Source organism: Mastigoproctus giganteus, chromosome 8 (assembly GCF_048544385.1).
Source record: "Mastigoproctus giganteus isolate SK-2022 chromosome 8, ASM4854438v1, whole genome shotgun sequence".
Classification (NCBI taxonomy): Eukaryota; Metazoa; Arthropoda; class Arachnida; order Uropygi; family Thelyphonidae; genus Mastigoproctus; species Mastigoproctus giganteus.
In genome coordinates, this window is record NC_143582.1 from 148,753,431 (window position 1) to 148,777,959 (window position 24,529).

A 24,529-nucleotide genomic window follows, 5' to 3' on the forward strand; every position below is an offset into this window, starting at 1 on the left:
TATGTGTCGTTAAACTCAACAACAACTGATTCTACTGGCTCCTCAAAATCACTTAAATTATTCCCAAACTGTGGACACTAGTTTTTCCACATGCCACTTGTTTGTTTCCTTCACATTCCCCATTTTGAAGTCACCAAATGCTGAACTACACTTAACAGTGTCTACAAAACAACTGACCACGTTTGTTGTTGTGCGATGTGAAATATCGGTTGGGCGCATTTTTTGCTGTGTGTTCGCAGTGCTGCTATTGTCCATTTCGGGTATCTTTGCAACTGGAAGAGAAAGGGATGGAGAAGCTTTCCCAGACCCTAAGTGAATCAACAGTTGACCATCTAGGTTATCCTAGGCAAAGCAAATGATGATCCTATTGCAGGCTGCCTTAGCCGAGTGGTCAAGCACACGGGTGCATAAGTACACGTGCCTTGAGTGACCCTGGTTCAAGCCCGTGACTGCCGAATATGATGCTTTTTCTTGTATTCTCGCTACCTTGTGAACTCCTCTCACCATGCGGTTGTCCCGGAGTATAAACAGAAAATTTATTTTTTTATTATAGATCGTAGATATAGCTTAGCTTAATTTTTCAGCACTTGCCTCATAGTAATCCGCTGAGTTGGTTGAAAGTTTTGCCACGTGCACAGTGATTAAGAGGTTCTAATAACTTACAGGGATTATAAATTTAAAAAACTAAGTTATGGGCTTTAAAAATTTTTCTAAGAAAGGAAAGTGCACCTTCCATTCTGTGGTTGTCTAATTAAAATAAATTAAAGGAGTTGAGATAAAAGCTAATAGCCGTGCACGAGCGACTTTCAAAATCGTCTTCAGTTATCTATAGTGGCCCCCACTATAGCTTACTGACCTTGTGTAACACCAACATTAGTGGAGAAGTTAGAAACAGAGCCAGTTACCATCACCTGTATTAAGCAGTCAGAGAGAAAACTGAATAGTTAGTTTAAGCCAGTGCACCATAAAACAGCAAATAACCAACTAACCTAATGAGCAACTTTAGTTTCACCAAATTTTTCCATGGAATTTGTCCACAGATGGGTAACATGAGCCAATATATCACCAATGGATTGACACTGATGGAATCCATGTTGGTATCATTGATCAGATGGAAGACTTTGAGGTAGTTGATGAGTTGAGAGTTAATAGATTTCTCAATTGCATTGGAAAGAGTAGAAGTAAGTGCAATTGGACGATCAGGCTGTGAGAACCAATAGAAGAATACCAGGCTCAGATGCACAGGTTGTGAGAACCAGTAGAATAATACTATCAGGATCTGGAATTTCTTGATATCAAGATTGAAATTTTTCTGACATGTTTATGATGAAAGACCAACTGATGCATTTGTGGAATGTGCTAGGAAAGGTTTGAGGTAGTATATCAAATCTTCAATACTAGAGTTTAAAGAAAAGAAGGATGTTAATAAGTCAGTTTTAATGTTAGCCGAGGAAGCAATAGAACCATCAGGTTTTAATAGAGCTGGGAATATAGATGGGCAAAATTGCAGCTAATAATTTTGGCAAGAGATCAGAATACTCAACTACTGTTTGGACAAGAAGCAATTTTTTTTACTCTTATTCAGTCCAAATTCAAATTTAATCAGTCAAAATCAGCCCAGTTATTAAACAGTCCAAAATCTAGTTTCGATTGATTAATAATACTTTACAATATTTCGACTGATTAATAATGCTTTACAATTGTTGTGAACTTTAATGTAGGCAGAAAATGAATCTGGAGATTTGGATGAGCCAATTTCCATATGCAATATTCTTAATTTGAACAGCCTTAGCACATTTATTAGAAAACCAAGGTTTAGATAAAGGATGAAATTAAAGTGGAATGGGGAATAAAGGATTTCATCCCTACAAGAATAATTTCACTGACATGATCTGAGCAAACGCTGACATCAGAAGCTTTAAAATAGTAATCTAGCCAATCAAGAGACTGACAGAAATCTTGCAGATCATCCGTTTTGCATTCCTGTAATACCAAACAACATGAGACTGAGAATTGCTGAAAGTGAAAGGCTCCATCATCAAGTTATAAACTGAGGTGCCTAGAGTATCACTGACCTTGACCATGCTTGGAAGGGCTGTTTGTGAAAAAAAGGTCGAGTGTTGTGTGTAGTTAGGATTGTCTGGTAGGTAAATGAACAATTCTGTGTAAGATCATTAGTAATTGCAAAAGCTTCAGCATCTAGACCAGGGTCTATGACTAAGAAACTGAATCCAGTTGAATCTGACAGAATCAGTGGGGAGCTGAGATTTTAAAAGAGAGAAGGTTGAAAAGAGGAGACTCTAAATTACTGTCTCTGACAGGGAATATCAGAGTGGACATGTGCATATGGGTACCAGCTTTGAAGTAAAAGGAATGGAACAGCAAATAATTAGGACAACTGAGATGAGCAGTGGTTGAGGCGACTGATAAATAGGATTCTGTTAGGAAAAAATAAGTGGGCTTGGCAGACTCTAAGTGTAAATGTACATCATTTAGATTGGAACTGAGACCACATATATTGGTGAAATGAACGAGGAAGTGTGTGGGAGGTTTAAATCTTTTTGCAAAAAAGTTTGTATTATTAGTTTGACTAATGATGTATTCAGTAGTAAAGTAGAGGGTGGGACATGTTTGAAGTAATGCAGTTTTTGGATATGGTGTATATGTAGAAGAATACATGAAATCTCCTTGACATAATGTGGTCCTGACAGTGACATCTTCCACTACTTGGACTCCTGCAGTCATCATCTGGCAGAGAGTAGAGGCAGTGAGATTATACTCTAGCTCAGAAGTGGCCAACTTAATTTGTGATGCAATCTACTTTATTCCTTCAAAAAGTGCCGCGATCTACCATCTCAAAAATTTCATTGCACAAAGTGCACAAATCGAGGGATGACTGTATATTTAAAATTCATCGTGATTGACCGAAATTAAATCTGCGATTGACTCATTGGCCACCCCTGCTCTAGCTGATCCTGATGCCTCCTAGAGAGTTACCATATGGTTCAGTCAAGTGACCTATCTAGCAGCCAGCCTGCAAACACCATTTTAGAGCTTACCTCAATGTAGTAAAGATCAGATCTCACTATGATGCCCATCATAGCCTCAAAAAGCATCAATCATGCTGTGTAATGGATGAGGTGGAGGTTGCCAGAACTTTGCTCTGGAAACTAAATATGGGTTTCACAACTTCAAGAAAAGTAATTCTTTCACCAGTTGATGAGAGTCACTACCACCTTCTGTATAGGGAGTCACTGTAATGTCTGGAGGCATGTCTCACATTTGCAGCTCTATAATTGCTAGTTGAGTACTGAATAAAATAAGTACAGAAAATTTCTAAGATTTTGGTTGGTTAGTTTTAAATCCTGCTTTCTGTACTCATTAACTGGCATATGGCATCAGAATGCTATGGACATACTTGCTGATATGACAGGATTTGTATTCAAATATTTGTTTTGTGAGAAATGCTATGTCCAGCATTATAATCATTTTAAAAATATTCTTAAATTTTTAAATATTAAAAAAAATTACTGATTTTATTCAATAATTAGTTATATTCCATGTTATGTTCTCCACCATATGTAAGTGTTGAATATAAGTGTTTCTATTTTTAAAATATAAAACCACAAATAACAATATTTATTTTAAAAAATAGTAATAAATCAATATATAATATATATGTGATTATATATATATTTATTCTTCCCCCTTTACCCCAGCTTTGATTTCATTGTGATTGGGTCTGCGGTAATTGCAACCATTATTGAATCTGTTCTAGAAAATGGCTGTAAGTATTAAAATATCCCCATTTTTAATTTATTTTATTTCTAACCTTATTACACATCTGCATTCTGTCTTTTTCTATAAGAAATGAAATTATATCTGATTTTTGACTAATTAACTGTAACATATTTAGAAATTGGCTAATTTAGCTTAATAATGCAACAAAATATTTCTCAGAATATTCAATATAATTCATATTTTGAAAAGTAATCATTTCATTAAGTATTAATTGGGGAAATATCAAATATGCAAACCTCCAACAGAGTTACATTCACCAACTAAGAGCTGGCAACATTTCTGATTTTTTTTTTGGGTATTCCATCGTCAGGCTAGTGGATCTGAAACTGACATAAATTAACATAAAAGAAAAACACAAACATCATGAATGATTTTATCCGAAGTCAATGTAAATATGTATTGCCATGTCCTTACTGGCAAATATAATAGTTTCATTATTCCTCATTCAGTTGAAGAGGCTGTGCTGTAGACTAAGAATTTAACAGTTTCATTAGTTGGGCTGTTAGCTGATCTCAGATGGAGAGAATAGGCCTTCCTAGAAAATGTTCAGAAAATTTTTCAGCCCACACATTATAAAGATCAGCCTATGAATATGAGTATTCATTTGTTCAAACATGACACAGAATGATGAGGTGTAACCCAGATTAATCAGTAACTGATGTGCCCGAAATTTCCAAGAACAACAAGCATTAATTATAAATGTAGACAATATTATATATATATATGCATATTTATGGATGATTTCTAATTTATTATTCATAAAATGAATGATATATATATATATATATATATATATATATATTTCTCCTCAAACCAAATTTAAAATATACTGTGCCCCCAATTGTATCCCCACTACACTTAAAAAAAATATATATATATATATATTTAATGGCAACTTTTATATATACAAACTTTTTTTTTTTTATGAATAATAAAAACAACTTCATCAAGGGCATGTATTGATACAAAGTATGAATAGCTTCAGTGCATTTCTTTTAACTATGTATCAGGCTTAGATAAAATAAAACAAAGATCAAATATGGCTCTAGAAATACTAGCTGAATGAATTGTACAAAAATATATAAAATATATAAAAAAATATGTAAAATTACAACCCAGTCTGATGTATGGTGTATGTGACCAACAGATTAATAAAAAAATATGAATAAAGTAACTCAAAAGTCTATTTTCACAAGCTGGTTGAGCATGCAGACACATGTAGACTCGATCAACAAGCAAATGGCCAAAGTCAGAACGTGCTACATTCATCAAGTTGTAGCATGTCACTCTGCCCTTTAATCCCAAAAAGACAAAAAATAATAATAATAATGAAGTTTAAATTAAAATTAATACTCTAATGCATTAGGGCTTAAAGCCTCAAGCTGCAAAACAGATTAGACTATGTGTATTTTAGTGCAATTGCATCATTTATACACAGTGAAATATAGATTAGCAAATTTGCAATAGCGGCATCGTTTAAGTTACATCATATTGTGAATACCTTCACGATGAGTTGCCGTGACATTGCACTACTTCGAATAAGTAACGCTTCACCCGAAGGAGAAGACTGGATACCACCACCCAGATGGCACCGTTTCAGGGCTATTTGGCCCTTCTTCGGTGGGTGGATGGATAGGTACCCAAGTGATGTAATGATGGCAAAACAATTGTGAAGTATATCTTCACAATATGAGAGATGCCTGATGGTGTATGATATAAGTTAAGACTCTAATGCATTAGGGCTTAAAGCCTCAAGCTGCGAAAGAGATTAGACTATGTGTATTTTAGTGCAATTGCATCATTTATACACAGCTAAATATAGATTAGCAAATTTGCAGTAGCGGCATCATTTAAGTTACATCTCATATTGTGAATACCTTCACGACGAGTTGCCATGACATTGCTTAGATTAAAATTAGATTAAATACACATAGATTAAAATTGCACTACTTCGAATAAGTAACGCTTAACCCGAAGGAGAAGACTGTTGTTACTTATTCTCAGTGGATACCACCACCCAGGGCTATTTGGCCCTGAGAATAAGTAACAACAGTCTTCTCCTTTGGGTGAAGTGCACTTATTTGAAGTAGTGCAATGTCATGGCAACTCGTCGTGAAGGTTTAGATTTGCTTGAGCATGTACAGAGAAGGGCAACAAGATGGTGAGGGGAATGAAGGGATCCTCTTACCAAGAGAGGCTGAAGTCCTGCAAATTGCAATGGCTGGAGACTAAGCACCTGTGCAGTGATCTGATTGAGGTGTATAAGACCTTGAATGGGTTGAGCATGCTGAATTCTGATGGGATTCTTCCACTTGTTCATATTACGAACCTAAAGGGGCATAAATTCAAATTAAGGAAAGACAGATGTAGAACCGATGTGCTGAAATTTGCCTTTAGCCAGCGGGTGGTTAATTGCTGGAACAAACTTCCATCTGTCATTGTGGAAGTTGATATGTTAAATAAATTTAAGGAGGAACTGGACAAACATTTAAAGGGAATGGTTGTGTGAATTTTTTTTTTTTTTTTGGCTGATGCTGCATAAGCTCATACACTGCTTTCGTGCATCACATGCCACTACTACTACCCCAGGTGCCTTTTTTATGTTTATCTTCAACAATTTCTCCTCCACTTTCCTCTGAGTTATTACAAAATCATCTAGCTCACTGCCAGAGTTTAACTCACCTCCAGGACTCCCTTCCCCCCCGAATACCTGGGTGAATGTAGATTAAAAATACTCATTTAGTTTGTTAGCCACCTGAGCAGGATCATCAACAGTTGAACCATCAATATCCAGTGGATCAATCTGATTCATCCCTTTCCTTCTAGAGTTTACATAGGTAAAGAACTCTTGGTTGTTTTTCTTTGCGTCCTTTGCCAAAGATTTCTCATAATCTGCCTTTGCCTGCCTAATCTCCTTTGTGACTTGGTTACAGACCAGCTTATATCTGTCATAGGCTTCCATATCACCCATTAATTTATATGTATCCCATGCATTTTTCTTCTCTGCCATATTTCTCATTAGATCATCTGACATCCATTTAGGCCTAAACCTTGAACAATATTTCTTAGTTGGTATATAAAGCCTAGTAGCTTCCAAGATAATTTCTTTGAATGCTTCCCATTTTGAATTTGCTGTTGGCAACATCATCAGTTGGTTCCCACCTTATAAAATTTAAATACTGTCTCAGACCACCATAGTTGCCTTTACAAAAGCAAAAAAAACTTTCCTTTACCCCTGATGGTAGTTGCCTCTTTGAGTAAATCCCACTTCAGCACACTGTGATCACTGCCATATAGTGGTTCCTTTATCTGCAGATTCTTAATGCATGAAGAATCACTACTGATAATCAGATCAAGAGTATTACTCCCTCTAGTTGCCTCCCGAACATGCTGATATAGAAAACAATCATCCAATAAATCCACAAAAGCCTTGCTAGTGTTTGAGTGACCAACCCACAAATTCTCAATATCTGGGAAATTAAAATCCCCCATTATAAGACTCTGATTTACTGCCCCACTATTTCCTCATACAGTTTCTTGCATTCATCAAAGTACTCATCATTATACTCCTCAAAGTTATTAGGCCTATAACACACTCCTACTCTCAATTTTGATCTCTCAATGCTTATGTCACATAAATAAATGCTAACTGATTTAAACTAAATTTTAAATTAAATCCCTACTAATATATGGAAACTGCAATTTACTACTAGAGCTAAATAGTTTAGAATATAGAATCTGCAGTAAAATAACTAAACCATATAGTATGGCTATACGTGTACTACTTTATATTTAACTTTTTAATAATATCCTTGCTTTTGAACAGCAAGAGGAACTCGCTATCATGTACCTAGATATTGAAGCTGGCTTTGACACCATCAACGTGTCGACGCCCCTCTGCTTACTTGAAGCCCACTATTTATTCCAAGATAACATCCTCTGGTTCATAGCAGCACTCCTCCACTACAGGGTATTACAGATTAATGCCCATGGATAATTGCACAAGAAGGCAATATCTGCTGTTGTTCCACAAGGAGAAGTCCTATCTGGCTTGTTATTTACAGCCATCATTGTGCCTCTTGTCTGTAGCAGTGATAAAATCATCACATATGCAGACAATATAAAAATTTTAACACCTATTGCTTCCAACAATGACCTTGAAGCTATAGCATGTATTAATAATAGGCTCATAAATGTCGCCTTTTACCTCAAACAGTATAGACTCAATCAATCCACAAAAAAACAAAACTAATTGTCTTTTCCCTCAAACCAACCCCTACATTGCTAGTCCCAACACTCAGTGGAATTGTAATATTTGCCACTCCTACCCACGCAGATTTGGGATTGGAATTTGACACAAAATTTCGGTTTTATGCTCATGTAGACAAAATTCATGTCCACAGCAGCCTCCCTTTGATGGGAAGCTAAAGAGCAATTAATCTGTATCAAAGATCCTCAGATAATTAGGAAATTCATTAGAACAGTAATTTATGTCATTCCATTATGCCGCTGAAGTGTGGGCATCAGCAGCTACTATAATCCTCGCTGCAGAATTCTGGCTCCTTAAATCGGCTAACTGGAAAGATTGTCTCCCACCACAGGACAGAACTACAACCTTAGCTACTTCACTGAGGATTCACCGACTACCTGATATTACTGAAGTACAGCAACTGGTAGCCACAGTTAAGATGGTCACAGAACAAATCTCAACACAGACCATTTGGGATTCATATTACTGGCACTTCAGTCAACCCCACTGCTCTGCTCGAAGCATTGAAGACTTCATATCTCAGCTTACTTACTGATATTAGGTGCTTTATGATATTATTGTATAGCACCTTGATGCCAACTTCAATAAGTTTTTCACCAATAAAACCTATAGGAAAGCAATCTTAGCAGCTTTCTCAAATTCCAGAAGCCAATAAGAACAAGCTCATGCTCCTCTCCATGCCATCTACGAAGCTCTCCTGTGATATAACAAAATTCATGTGCTACATGTGGGGGCCTAACTCTGACCATACCCATGCTTCTTTAAACAAGAGCATATTGATGCGTATCCAAGAAAGTATGAATGCCTTTCTTGTATATTATGTATTGTAAATATAACCTTACATGATGTAGCATGTTACCTTTTTTTTTTTTTTTTTAATTTGACTTTTTATGTCATTGTATACATAATTAATTATTTAATTCTGATGTGAGCCTTTGGACATGACAGGACAGTTGCAAATTTACTTATTTATCTACATTGTATTCATCTAGTTGTAATAAAGATTCTCTCTCTTTATCTAGTTGAATGGATGGCCAGATTGAGTCAGTTTGGCATGACATAAGCACTGGGAAAGCAAAAATGAGAGTAGGAGTGTGTTAGTACAGTGAACAATTCTACAAAGAAATAGTGGACCAGTAAATCACATGTGTTAACAGAGGATTTTAATTTTTTAAATATTTACTGAAACTTGTGGGTTGGTCACTTGCCACACTAACAAGACTTTTGTGGATTTATTGGATGGTTGTTTTCTACAGCAGCATGTTAAAGAGGCAACAAGGAGTAATATTCTTGATCACATTATCAGTGATTATTCATGCATTAAGAATCTGCAGATGAAAGAACAACTAAGTGGCAGTGAACACAGTTTATTGATATGGGATTTACTTAAAGATATAACTACCATCAAGAGTAAAGGAAAGGGTTTTTGCTTTCATTGACTACAGTGGTCTTGGACAGTTTTTAAATTCTATACAGTGGGACGGACTACCTGATGATGTTGCCATCAGCAAATTCTAATTGGGAAGCATTCAAAGAAGTAATCATAGAAACTACTAGGCTTTCATACCAAGTAAGAAATACTCTTCAAGGTATAAGCCTGAATTGATGTCTGATGAACTAATGAGACTCATGGCAGAGAAGAAAAATGTATGGGATGCATATAAATTATCAGGTGACACAGAAACTTATTGTAGATATAAACTAGTCTGTAATCAAGTTATAAAGCAGGTTAGGCAAGCAAAAGCAAATTATGAGAAAACTTTGGCAAAAGTTGCAAAGAAGTCTTTACTTACGTAAACACTAGGAGGAGAGGGATGAATCAAATTGGTCCACTCAATATTGATGGTTCGACTGTTGATGATCCTGCTCAGGTTACTGACAAACTGAATGAGTATTGTGCATATGCATTCAGAATTCTTTAGGGAAGTGGATACTAGAAGTTTATCAAACTCTAACAGGGAGGTAAATGATTTTGTAATAACTGACAGGAAAGTGGAAGAGAATTGTAGAAGTTAAACATAAGAAAAGCACTGGGGTGGATGGGATCTATCCAGTTATATTAAAGGAGGCAGCAAACGAAGTAAGCAAATCCTTAGCCATAATTATGAGAATATCCTTGGATTCAGGGAATGGTCCCATGAATTAGCGATTTGCGAATCTATCCCCAATTCACAAAGGGAATCAGAGCATTAGTAGAGGCATATGATGCAAGAAAGCAAGCTTATCAGCATCAGCAAATTTTAGACAAACTCCTCAGGGTATAGGATGACCCAAATCAATCACTCAGCTGCAGATACAGACGTAAGCATAGTGAAGAATGGAACTGTACCAAGAAGATATTGATTCCTGGTACTTCGTTTTGCAGAAGATGCAGTCAAAAGAATATCTTGCTTTCTAATGCAACAAAGATTAGCAGGTTTAGCCAGTCTCTAAAATCAGTGAAATGTTGCTTTGGAAAACATCTCCTCCCCTCCCAATCTTTTATTAAATTTCTTAAAACATGAGCTGATATGTCTACATGAGCACAGCAAATCGTTACCTTCTTTTGATCCTAGGCCGCAGTGGTATTCCAGGAAATGAATATGCAGATGACGCTGCAAAACATCCTTCCAACATAGCCTCAACAAATGATCTAGTCCCATATCCTGATTATAGATGCAATATTCAGAGAATATGTATGGAACAATTGCCACATTTATGGAAAATGCAAACACATAAGCTGTTTCAAACTGAAACCTGAAACACAATTATGGACTTATGGTCTCTGTAAAAATGGAAAAAAAGTTATCCTAGTTAGAACCCAAATTGGCCATACTCATCTGTTCTTGCTTTCAGGAAATGATCCTCCTTAGTGTGAGAATGATCCTACCATTCCCAGCATGCATTTCAATCATATCTATCTCTGTCAATTACAATTGTTTAGGTAATATAACATTATTATAGATAATAATAAAACATAGATAATAGTAAAACAGGGCAGTTTGTTTGCCAGAAAGTGAAACAAAAGAAAACATATGGTGCCTTTAGCATTTTGTATATTCCTGTGTTATGTATAAGGATATACAGATATTGGCATTAGTATTAGTTAAATGTTATATAAGACAGAATTGTTTTGTAAATTTTGAATCCAGAGCCTTCTAATTCCACTAGAAAATATACATTAGAATAGATGCCATAGGTACAGAGTACTACTTTGGTTATTCTGATACATGGAATATTTGATGTATAATTCTTTTAGAAAGTGAATTAGTAATTGTTTATCTGTTATATGAATTTGGAGTGTAATTTTTATTTTATTTTTTTCAGTGTACAATACAAATCAAATATTGGATATACTTTTAGTTTTGAGAGTTCTAAGGCTTGTTAAAATTATTGGAGGAATTGAAAGGTTAGTGACATTTTGAAAGTAATTTTTTCTTTCCTATATAGTTAAGTTTTAATTTTTATTACTATTAATTTTTATGCATTTATAAACACTCTCCTGGCACATAGCCAACCTGGAGATTTCTGCATTTTTTTTTTTTTTTTTTTTTTTTTTTTTTTTTGTGGACAAATAAACTGATGATAATAATAAATGAATAATATACACTTAAGTTAGTTATAATCCAGTTTAATACAAATATATACTAACAAAAATCAGTAGTTTTCGAGATGCATGTCTCTTTGTCAACTGACAAATTAAATACAAAATTAAATACATACAACGAGCTGAGTGAGGCACGTTAATCATGCGTCATTGTTGTTGCACGGACGTGCGCTGCTTTCTACACCACTGATCGTCCAGCAATAAAACGGTTGTCTCTAGGATGGGATGTAGACATGCCTTTCTGGCGATTTAATGCCTTTGGATTGTTTACTATGTTGAGTGACTCTAGCCATAGGCGGTGCCGAAAGTGTCGTGAGTGGTCTACTATTTCAAAGTCGCGTTTGGGGTCAAGATCGTGGTTGGTGGCCCAAAAATGTTCAGTGACCGTGGACTGGTCAGTTTCGGCAAGCCGAATTGCTCTGTTGTGTTCCGTGAGGCGATCCTGGAGACGCCTTGATATTTCTCCTATGTAGCAACTGTTACAGTCTCTACAGGTGATGCGATATACCACATTGCTGCGTAAGACAGGTGTGACAGGGGCCTTCACGCTGGAGACAAGTGAACGTAGGTTCCTGCAGGGTAATTGCACACATTTGATGTTGTAACTTCTAAGGACCTTCGAGATCCGTCCTGACACGCCTGGATAATAGGGAATGTAGGTGGACGATATACCGACTTGGTTCGGTGGTCTTGGGTTGGATGTGAGTTCTTCTGCCTGTAATAGGCATCTGCTTAATACATGGGATGGATAACCACATTTGGTTAGGTCCGCCTTCACACAGGAGATCTCGTTACGCCTAATTGTGTCGGTGCTGGAATGGCTCCAAGCCCTGGAGAATAGGGTGCGGGCAGTGCTATTGAGATGGCTTGGTGCGTGGCTGGACCTGTAGTTAGTGAATTGACCGCACCACATAGGTTTACTGAGGTCTCTGAGGTCTCTAGATGTGGGCCTACGCAATGCACTAGGACGTCCAGCAACGGGAGCGTACCGTTCACCTCTGATTCTATGGTAAACTTGATGAAATTAGATAGGGAGTTGAGGTATTCCAGCAGTGCAGTTTCAGAACCACATGGTATTACGGTAAAAATATCGTCAACGTATCTACACCATGTTGTAATAGGTGTAGGTGGGTTCTGGTGTATCTGCTCCTCCAGATCTTCCATGGCGATGTTGGCTACTACGGAACTGACAGGGGCACCCATAGCAGTGCCATGTACCTGCTGGTAGAGTGAATCCTCAAAAGTGAAGATGCTGCTTGATAAGCATAGGTTGAGGGCGGTACAGATGTCATCAGTGGATAATGATGTCCTGGATTGGAGGCTTAAGTCGTTCTCGAGGAGCCTTCTGACGCAGTGCACGGCCTGTTGGACGGGAATTGAAGTGAATAAAGAAACCACATCAAATGATGCCATGACAGTGTTGTCAGGGATTGAAAGGTCCTTAATGAGGTGGATGAATTCACTGCTATTTTTAACGGTGTGCGAGGTATTACCTATAAGAGGTGAGAGGAGGCGCGCGATATGCTTGGACAGTTCATACGTTGGGGCACTGCAGCACGACACTATTGGTCTGAGGGGAATACCCGGTTTGTGGATCTTTGGTAATCCATAGAATTGCGGTAGTTGGCAACCAGTAGCACATAGAAGATGCTGAGTTGTGGTCGAGATCTTCTTATCTTTAAACCATGTGTGGACGAGTTTATTGACATGTGTCTCTAGACGTTTCAAGACCTTAATGGGTGGATCAGATAGAGGTTCATATACGTTTGGATCTAGTAGTAGGGTCAGGGCTTTCTCTCGGTAGGTTGATCGGTCCAACACAACGGCCCGGCGCCCTTTATTCGCAGGAAGTACGACGATGGAGTTGTCTTTTCTTATAGATGATAGGGCGGCATGCTAACGATGGTTAAGGTTTGAGTAAGTTTTTCGAGTACTGCGGAGGATTGCGGCAGTCCTGAAACGGATCTCGTTGGCAGTTTCTTCGGGAAGGTTGGCAATACTGGCTTCTATACCCATAGCGAGCTGTGTGAATGGAGGTTTGGATGGTATGACGGCGAATTTCATGCCGTTGGATAAAACATTCAGCTGTTCGCTGGATAGTTGCTGCTTAGATTCAAGACAAAGGAAGTTGTGTCATTTGAACGTGTGCTCGCTTTTGAGGAGTTAGCTTCTATGCTTAAGTTTATGAATTTGCGCTGTTGGCGTAAACGGTAGGTATCAGAGATCTGATTAGCCCGATGACAGATGGTATGTATAAGGTTCGTAAATACGATAGGCGAGACCTTACCTTGTAGATGTTGTAACAGTCTGGACTTGTTGTGGTCAGCGCTCTTGATTTCATGGCGGTGATGGGTTATCCACAATTTTAATGTGCGTAGACTGAAGTTAAAACAGGCACGATCCATGTGAGAGTTGTGGAACGGGGCTTTGTAGCGGAACCCTTTAGGTATGATTCAATTGCTTTTGCATCTGTGTGCAAAGCGTAGATGTTGCCTGTTGCGGGCTATTGAAAGGAAGGACTTTTGTAACTGCACACAATCGTTGTAAGTATTATGGCCGTAAAGGGATCGAATAGTAACGAATGGGCCTGGAGTACTGGGGTCCATAGTTTATAATATACACTTAAGTTAGTTATAATCCAGTTTAATACAAATATATACTATCAAAAATCAGTAGCTTTCGAGACGCGTGTCTCTTTGTCAACTGACAAATTAAATACAAAATTAAATACATACAACGAGCTGAGTGAGGCACGTTAATCATGCGTCATTGTTGTTGCACGGACGTGCGCTGCTTTCTACACCACTGATCGTCCAGCAATAAAACGGTTGTCTCTAGGATGGGATGTAGACGTATGCCTTTCTGGCGATTTAATGCCTTTGGATTGTTTGCTATGTTGAGTGACTCTAGCCATAGGCGGTGGCAAAAGTGTCGTGAGTGGTCTACTATTTCAAAGTTGCGTTTGGGGTCAAGATCGTGGTTGGTGGCCCAAAAATGTTCAGCGACCACGGACTGGTCAGTTTCGGCAAGCCGGATTGCTCTGTCATGTTCCGTGAGGCGATCCTGGAGACGCCTTGATGGCGATCTTGACCCTAAACGCGACTTTGAAATAGTAGACCACTCACGACACTTTCGCCACCACCTATGGCTAGAGTCACTCAACATAGTAAACAATCCAAAGGCATTAAATCGCCAGAAAGGCATACGTCTACATCCCATCCTAGAGACAACCGTTTTATTGCTGGACGATCAGTGGTGTAGAAAGCAGCGCACGTCCGTGCAACAACAATGATGCATGATTAACGTGCCTCACTCAGCTCGTTGTATGTATTTAATTTTGTATTTAATTTGTCAGTTGACAAAGAGACGCGCGTCTCGAAAGCTACTGATTTTTGTTAGTATATATTTGTATTAAACTGGATTATAACTAACTTAAGTGTATATTATAAACTATGGACCCCAGTACTCCAGGCCCATTCGTTACAATAAATGAATAAAAATTGATTTATTTTCTTCTTGTTTTAAACTCATTCTGTTATTAAACTCTTTATATTGAATTGGAAGATCAGTACAATAACATATAACTTGAAGCATTCATTTGTATAATTTTATGATCATATGCTCTGAGATTATGCTTTTAGTAGTAGTGGCCTATGATGCAACAAAGCACAGTTATATAGTATCATTAAAAAAAAATCTCCCACATCATTCGTCCATCCCGTCCAAGAATTTGTCAAGTTCTTCTTTGAATTTATTCAAACTGCCCACTACCACAACAAATGGAAGTTTGTTCCAACAATCAACCACCTTGGCTGAATGCAAACCTCTGCACACATCTTGCAACCATGTTCTCAATTAAAATTTATGTCCCCTCGTTTGTAGTCTGATCAAGAGGAACATTGCTGTCAGCATTGAGCTTGCTCAAACCATTCAAAACCTTGAACACCTCAAACAGATCACCTCACAGGTGTCTAGTCTTGTCTTCAAATGCTGCAGTTTGCATGACTGAAGGGTGGTCTTGGTAAGACCACCCTTTAGTTTCCTTCACCAACCTCGTTGACCTTCTTTGCACTCGTTCCAGCAGATCCTTCCTAAAATGAGGCCTCCAGACCTCTATGTAGTACTCAAAATGCACCTAACCATTGCCTTATACAATGGTATAATCTATTCCTTATCCCTGCTAGCAAAGTTCCTGTATAGCATAGACAAAACTCCATTAATTGCCCTGGCAGCCTGTCTTCATGGCTCAGAGAACTTCATATCTGACTGCATAATTACCTGCTGGTCTGTCTATCTACAGCCACCCCTTGAGCATAGTACCACACAGTTTATATGTTAATCTGGAATTACTGCTATCCATATTCAGTACCTTGCATTTATCAATGTTAAATTTCAACTACTATTTTTCAGCCCATCTGCATTATTTTTTTTAGATCCTGTTCGAAGTAACTTACCCTGATTACTGTTATTAATCACTCTTTCAGCTTTTGTATAATCTGTTAGATAGGTGATAATGAAAAAAAAAAAAAAAAAGTGATATTGTATGTTCATGCATTTAGATCTAAATCTTAAACAATATCCCTTAGTTCATATACAAAATTCTAACAATTCTCAATGGTAAGCATCTCCCAGATGCTTACCATTGAGAATTGTTAGAATTATGATGTATTTTTGTTTCTTTGTTCTCTTACCTGCCTGGACATCTTGATCACTGAGAGGAGTTGTGCATGTGATCAAAGGACTGGTAAGTACAACATATTAGTATTAGCAATGGCCACATGGTGCAAGGAAGCCAATGGCCTAGGCTGCACCAACCAAAAAAAAAAAAAATAATAATAATAATTGGTATAGGTTCCCAATTAATACAAATTAAGACAAACTTACGAGATGTCTGCTTTGAGTCTGTTTCTCTTTATATTTTGGATATGCTAACAAAGAATGCAGTGACAGAGATGTAATTAGCATTTGCTTTAGAATAGGCATAGGATCAAGAAAGCAAGCCTATATAGCATCAGCCAAAATACCCTTCCCGTTTCACCTATCCATTCACTGCAAAAGTTTGTCTAATTCAGTCTTGAATTTATTTAAGCTCTCAACTTCCACAATGACAGATAGAAGCTTGTTCCAGCAATCAACCACTGGCTGGCTAAAGGCAAATTTCTGCACATCTGTTTTACAACTGTCTTTCCTCAATTTGAATTTATGCCCACTCAGATGTGGAATCTGAGCAAGAGGATCTCATCAGTATTGAGCTTACTCAAACCATTCAAGGCATTATACATCTCAATCAGATTACTCCGCAGGTGCTTAGTCTCCAGGTGGTGCAATTTGCAGAACTTAATACGTTCTTATTAAGTCAATTAAATCGGTACCCTAAGGAATCCTACAATTTATCCAATTGTTCTTGGTACGAGTAATAATTTTACGTCTGATTGAATTTAGGAGAGTGTAGTGAAGCATTCTACAAAAAAGCATTGAGGTAAATTCCTCTTTATTTCTGTATATTAATATAAATGTAGAACTCATTGAGCATTATAGCTCTATTTTATTTATCCTAATTGAGAAAGAGAAGTTATTCAAAATTGGGTTGAATCATTTTAACTAATTTAAAATTTTAACTCTTATATGCTGTGATCATTTCATTGGTTTTAATGATTTTAATATTAGACAAGATGTCTTATGATTTTGTGGTGTGTTGGTGGTTGGGTTGGGAGATCCTGACTATCGATCGCAGATGCATCAGACCATTCATATGTCTGTGAGAGAAGGAAGCCATTGAGTAATAATTTTATGTCTGATTGAATTTAGAAGGTTGTAGTAGCGAAGAAATCTACAAGAAAGCATTGAGGTAAATTCCTCTTTATTTCTGTATAAATGTAGAACTCATTGAGCATTATAGCTGTTTTATTTATCCTATATTGAATACTGCATACAAGTCTGGAGGTCTCATTTTACGAAGGATGTAGATTTGCTGGAACAGGTGCAAAGGTCAATGAGGTTGGTTGAAGGGAAGAAATAACCGAAGTCTGCCTTATGGCAGGCTTCAGTTGTGCAAATTTCAGCATCTGGAGAATAGACACCTATGAGGTGATCTGGTTGAAGTGTTATGGCTTTGAATGGATTGAGCAAGCTCAATGCTAATAGCATTCTTCCTCTTGTTCAGACTACAGACATGAAGGAGCATAAATTCAAATTGAGGTTGGATGGTTGTAGCATAGATATATGGAACTTTGCCTTCAGCCAGCAGGTGGTTGATTGTTGGAACAAACTTCCATCTTGTTGTTGTGGAAGTGGGTAGTTTGAATAGATTCAAACAGTTTGAATAAATTCAAACAGCACAGGACATGTGATGTGGAAAGGTTTATTTATGGGGTTTTTTTGGCTGACACTTTATAAGCTTGCTTCGTGCATCATTTGCCACTGCTAATACTAAATGCATGTTATTCAGTTTCACAAAAATTTGAATTCTGTGAAGGAAAATTAGTGGTTAATAGTAAAGTAAAAAAATGTTGTGACACTAGGTGAGAACAAACTAGTGCTGAAAATTTCAACATGATAAGCCTTGTGTGTGGTTGGTCAGTATAGAGTTCTAATGGAAGAGATGCTACTAACTTGTGCCTCCGTAGCCTGGTGGGCAGAAGCAGCAGTGCATAGCACACGCTTCTTGATTAGACCGGGGTTCGAGCCTGTAACCACTAAATACGGAGGATGCGGAAAGGTCAGGAATACGCCACCGCATATCCCCCTAGCAATATGGCCTTAGTTGCTAATGCTCCTAAAAACCAAAACAACAGCTACTAACTTCATTGTGCAAAAAAAAAAAAAAAAAAAACACACACAAACACAAAGCTCTCCTAAAACTGCTAAAAAAAAAAAAAAAAAAAAATTATTTCAGCAGCTTTAGGAGAGCTTTGTGTTTGTGTTTGTGTTTTTTTTTTTTTTTTTGCCCAATGAAGTTAGTAGCATCTCTTCCATTAGAACTCTATACTGACCAACCACACACAAGGAAATTACATGAAAGAACTAAATATGAAAGCTTAATAAAAGGCACTTTACCATTGAAATATTTCACATGTTAAAAGTTTCATAAGGTAAAATTTCTTTTAAACTTTCTTAAAAATAAATTACAGGTAGTACTTATTAAAAGATTATCTTGAATTGAGGAAATGGCTGAGGTTTTAGGGCAATATATAAATTTTCTAACACACACAGTCTCTCTTTCTTGAGATGAAATTGACCAGCAAGAATTGACTGCAGGAGATGTGAAAAACATTCTAATATAGTATACTCAAAAAGCATCCTTCACATCTCAAATCTTATTACAGATTAAGATGAGTTTTATTCAGACTTCAGATTTTCACTACTTATTAATGTATACTTTGATGCTGTTGGTGCTGCTTTTTACTTATATGTTTATGAATATTTATCAGTGGCATGCAAATAGAAAAGCCTACTAAAGTTAAAATCTCCAAAATCCAGTGACCCCCAGACGCAATCCTTGCCAAATTGAGACCAGCTTTCTGAAACCCAGAAAAGTCAAGATCTTGGACTTTTCTGAAATCCAGGTGGTTATATTGTAATCATAAAAACACTGCATTTCTGTACCTTTTCCTTCCTTCCTTCCTGAGAGAGAGAGAGAGAGAGAGAGAGAGAGAGAGAGAGAGAGAGAGAGAGAGAGAGAGAGAGAGAGAGAGAGAGAGAGAGAGTAACTTATAGGACAAAGAAAAGTGCAGTAAACACGCAGTAGTATACATATTATAAATTACAGTAAAGATTATTTCATCCCCAAAATATATCATACTGTGTATAGTATATTTTGAAAAAAAAAAAAGAAGAAAAAATTTACTATTTCTTCACCAAAGCCAAGTGCCTTTAAGAATATAACCTTTTGCACAGTAGTAAGGGCCTGTGTAGGAAAAGCTACATACCTCTGATTACTGATTTCCCTTTAGACAACATATGGACAAAAACTTTCACTAAATTATTAGGTTAGTCTAATCCTTAGTGTATGAATTGTGAAACAGAGCAATACATCAGTTATTACATTTTATATATATATATATAAAAAATTGTAGCCATTTCTTTTATGTATTTTGTATGCTGAATCCAACAAGATTGGTTTTTCTCTAGTGTTACTATTTTGGCAGCAGTTGAAGGGGTTTTTATGTTTTTGAGAAATTTATACCAAATCCATATGTGTATACCAATACTGTGATAGGTATAAAAGAGCCTCTTATATTCATAAAATAAGTTCTGCAGTTTGCTATGGGTACTAAGTCTCCATTTTTGTATTTTAATATTGATTTGAATAAAATTGTGTGATGTTTAGTAGTCTGCTATGTTTGCATATATAGGCCCAAAGCAGATAAAGCATAATATTGTTGGTAGCACTAAGTTTTGCCAAGGAATTTGAAGCCGATGTTGGAATGAGATATGGATGATAAAATGAGATGTTCTCAAATTCAACATTAGAGGGATGGTTTCAGGCTAATTGCAAAGTATTCCTGCAGCTATCTGAAATTTGGAGAGGAGAGAGCGTGCGCACCCACAAACCATCATAACTACTACTTTTTTATGGTGGATATACCAAATTAAGTCTGTAGATTCAAAAAACTGTAATGTATTCCAGCATGCCATCCTCTATTGCTCTGGTGCTGCACAATGAAGACTTGCCAATTCCCAATTCACCCTCCAAAAAAAGTCTTCAGAATTGGATGGTGAATCTGGTGAACAGGATAATTGGGATTGCACTTCAGAAGCCCATTCAAGTAAAATGCTACGTTTCCTAATCAGCAAGAATTGGATGATGTGAGGAATTTGGATCCTGCCAAATCTAGCCTAAAGCTTGTGATATCTTGTTTAAAAGAGTGGAATCTACTGCATAGCTATAAAAACTTGACTTTCAAAAAAGCTGGAGATCAGGCTTTTGTAATTGAGAGGAAAAGAGGAGGTTTTTGGGCCAAAATAGGTGAAAAAAAACAAGATGGTTTTTTGCAAAAAGAAGTTTTAAAGTCCACACCGCACTATAAATTTCACTGGCAAAATACACATTTTACGTTGAAATGCAGCCATAGGATAGCTTACTGCAGTGTTTCTCAATCTGTGTGCTGCGGAAAATGCAAATAAAAAAAAAAATTAATAAATCCAAGTTTTATAATAAAAATTAATTCAAATAAAAAATTCGTTTATTTACGCTTCACTGATCCCAGCCCCTTCCAGCGGTCAACGTTTTGATTTCTAGTACTAATCTCTTCACCTTTCATCCTTTATTCACTTTTCATTCCTATTAGTAGATCTGTTCACCATTATTCAGCTATTCTTATCATTTGAGAGACTCTCAGTTTCCCTGCAGCTGTATAAGTGCAACTTGTAAGCAGCATAGTAAGAAATTTCCGTTGTGTTGTAAAAGTACTTTTTGTGTTTTTATATCTTTAAATGTCATATTCAGTTAATTCATATAGAACAAATATTTTCAATTAACTGTATTAGTACATTCTAGAAGTAACTTTAATTTTTTTTTAGAAATTATTATCAATGGATAAATTTTTAGTGAAAGCAAATCAGAAGAGGCAAATTGATAACAATTGAGCTTGGAGAAAATTACAAAAACAAAAACTAACAACTATCAACACTGAAAAAGAAGAGATTGTTGTTATAAATATGACAATAATTATTTAGCCATGCGATAGGATTTTAGTATATTGATACTCAAGATTTGCATCTACCTTTATGCGTGGCATGTGGTTTAAAATTGTCAAATGAATCAATGGTGCCAAGTAAATTGCAGCATCATTTTTCTACGAAACGTGAGAATTTATTGTCCAAAACTGTGGAGTATTTTAAAAGACTTGCAGGCCTCTACTAGAAAATAAGGTACAGAATTTTATAGTATGTCTAAAATATCTGATAAAGCTCAAGAAGCCAGCAATTCAGTAGCTGAACTGGTGGCAAAAAAAAAAAAAAAAGGGAGAAAGAAATCTCACCTGATTGCAGAAAGTCTGATTTTATCAGCATGTCGGATAATCACGAAAAGTATTTTGGGGGAGGAAACTGGAAAAAAATAATGACAGTACTACTTTCGAACAACACAATTACCAGGCATATAAAATAAATGTCCAATGATATTGATACAGTTATATTTATATGCTGAAGGACATCATGTTTTTTTTTTGTTGTTGTTGTTGTAAAGAACTGGAAGAACAACCGGGAAAGATATTTTCAAAGTAATGAATAATTATTTGCAAAAGTGTGGTATATTATAGAAGTTGTGTGTCGGCATTTGCACCAACGGTGCTCCCGCGATGACAGGTGCCTCCATAGCCAGGTAGGAAGGAGCAGCAGTGCGTAGCATACGCTTCTTGATTAGAACGGGGTTCGAGCCCATGTCCACCAAATACGGAGGATGCGGAAAGGTCAGGGAATGACCACTGCATATCCCCGGAGCAATATGGCCTTAGTTGCTAATGCTCCTAAAAACCAAATAACAAACTAACAAGCTCCCGCGATGACAGGAACACAAAAAGCATTTGTAAACTTAGTAAAATGACACGATTCAAATATTATTACAACACTGTTTAAGACACAGACGTTCTAGTAGCACAGACAGTCGTATCCGATTTAAAACTTGTATTTGGTCAAGCGGGTAAATGATCAATTATATCAAAACTAGACCACAAAAAATACGTATTTTTAAAAAATTAGGCAAGAAACTGGAGTCTGATCATTTCTCTAATACATAATAAGAAAATGACTAACTTATTGGTAAGTGCAAAATCATCCATTAACGTAGCTATCTACCAAAGTAGTTAAATTAGCATCATCTTGATTATATCTCATATTGTGAATACCTTCACAATGAGTTGCCGTCATATTGTACTACCTTGAATAAGTAAAACTTTGGCAATAGAGAAGACTACTGTTACTTATTCTCGGCGGATACCACTACCCAGACGGCACTGTTTCAAAACTTGTTTGCTCTACTTCGGTGGGTGGGCAGTAGAGCCCTGGTATTACAATAGTGACAACCTAGTTATGAAGTATAACTTCACAATATGAGAGGTGCCTGAAGGTGTGCAGTAGTCATCATCAGCCATTTTCAATCCACTGCAGGATGAAGGCCTCTCCAGCAACTTTCCAGTTCCTTCTGTTTTGAGCACTGGCCATCCATTTACTACTCAAAAACTCATGAATTTCATCTATCCATCTCCGCCTTTGTCTTCCAGGTTTTCTTCTAGCTCCTCTTGGGTACCATTCTGTTATTTTCTTAGTCCATCTGTCATCATGTCTTCTAGCTATATGTCCTGCCCAAGACCATTTTAGTTCTTTAGTTTTGATAAGAATGTCCTTTACTTGAGTTTGCTGCCTAATCCATGTGTTTCTCTTCTTATCTAACAGTCTGATTCCCAATATAATTCGTTCCATTCTTCGCTGTGTAGTTCTTAGCTTCTCTTCCATTCTTTTGGTGAGTGCCCAAGTTTCACTTCCATAAGTCATGGTGGGGAGTATACATTGGTTCATTATTTTACGTTTCAGACAAAATAACTGGGATATTGCTCTTCAGTATGTGACTATATTTCCTCAATGCTATCCATCCAAAATTTATTCTTCTCTTGACTTCCAGCCATTTATCATTATTACAGCTAATAACTTGTCCCAGATAAGTATATGACTCCACCTTTTCAATTACTGCTCCTTCAATCATTATTTCCCTTTCCGTGGCATACTTGTTCATCATTACTTTTGTTTTAGCCATATTCATCTTTAGTCCAAAATCCTTACTAACTGTGCATAACTGATTAAGATTTTCCTCTAATTCTTTGGGATCGTGGCTTATGACCACAATGTCATCTGCAAATCGTAAATGGTTTAGGTACTCTCCGTTCACATTGACTCCTTTCTGCGACCAGTCTAATCTTCTGAAAGCTTCCTCAAGGGCAGCAGTAAACAGCTTCGGAGATATTGTGTCTCCTTGTCGGACTCCTTTCTCGATTTTAAATTTCCTACTGTCTTTGTCTAGTCTAATAAAGGATGTAGCACTCTCATATATTTTCTTCAAAATCATAATATATGGAGTATCTATGCCTTGTCTTTCCAGTGCCCCAAACATTGCCTTATGCTGTATGGAGTCAAATGCCTTTTCATAATCCACAAATGCCAGGCATAATGGTGTTTTATATTCATTTGCTTTCTCCATTAGCTGTGATATTACGTGAAGGTGATCCATAGTTGAGAATCCTGTCCTAAAGCCAGCTTGCTCTTTCGGTTGATTCTCATCAAGTATTCTTTCTAATCTGTTAGTAATGACCCTTGTGAACAACTTGTAGATATGGGATAACAAGCTAATTGGTCTATAATTTCCAATTTCTGATTTATCTCCTTTCTTATGCAGCAAAACTATGATTGCATTATTCCACTGCTTAGGCATCACACCTTTTCTAATGCACTTTGTGAAGAGCCTTGCCAGTTTTTGTGTTATGTCTCTTCCTCCCAATTTTAACAACTCTACAGTAACTTCATCTTCCCCCGGGGCTTTCCGATTCTTCATTTTCTTCAATGCATGTTCTACCTCATCAGGAAGAATACCGGGTATGTCGTATGTGTTGCTACTTTGCAATCCATCTTCCCCACTGCTGGTATCATTCCCTCGCTCCTTGTATAATTCTCTATAGTAGTCTTCTGCTATTTGAATGCCTTCTCTGCTGTTTATAAGTACATCATCGCTATTCTTCAGTTTCAGTATCATTTGTCTTTCTGTATTACTGCTCATGGCTGCTGATTTAAATCCTTTGTTTTCCCTTATTGCTTATTCTACTTTTCTTGTGTTAAATCTTCTTATGTCCTCTCTGAGTCTCTTTCTAATGGCTTTGCATAAC

At 36.9% G+C, this 24,529-nt stretch overlaps 1 protein-coding gene across 1 annotated transcript in view; it reads left to right on the plus strand.

Moving 5' to 3' along the window:
* Nucleotides 1–24,529, plus strand: part of LOC150081911 (uncharacterized) — a 370,485-nt gene that overhangs the window by 197,587 nt on the left and 148,369 nt on the right. Inside the window, 2 exon segments of the mRNA XM_090380362.1 lie at nt 3,720–3,787; nt 11,378–11,459. Coding sequence (XP_090236488.1) covers nt 3,720–3,787; nt 11,378–11,459 — 150 coding nt within the window.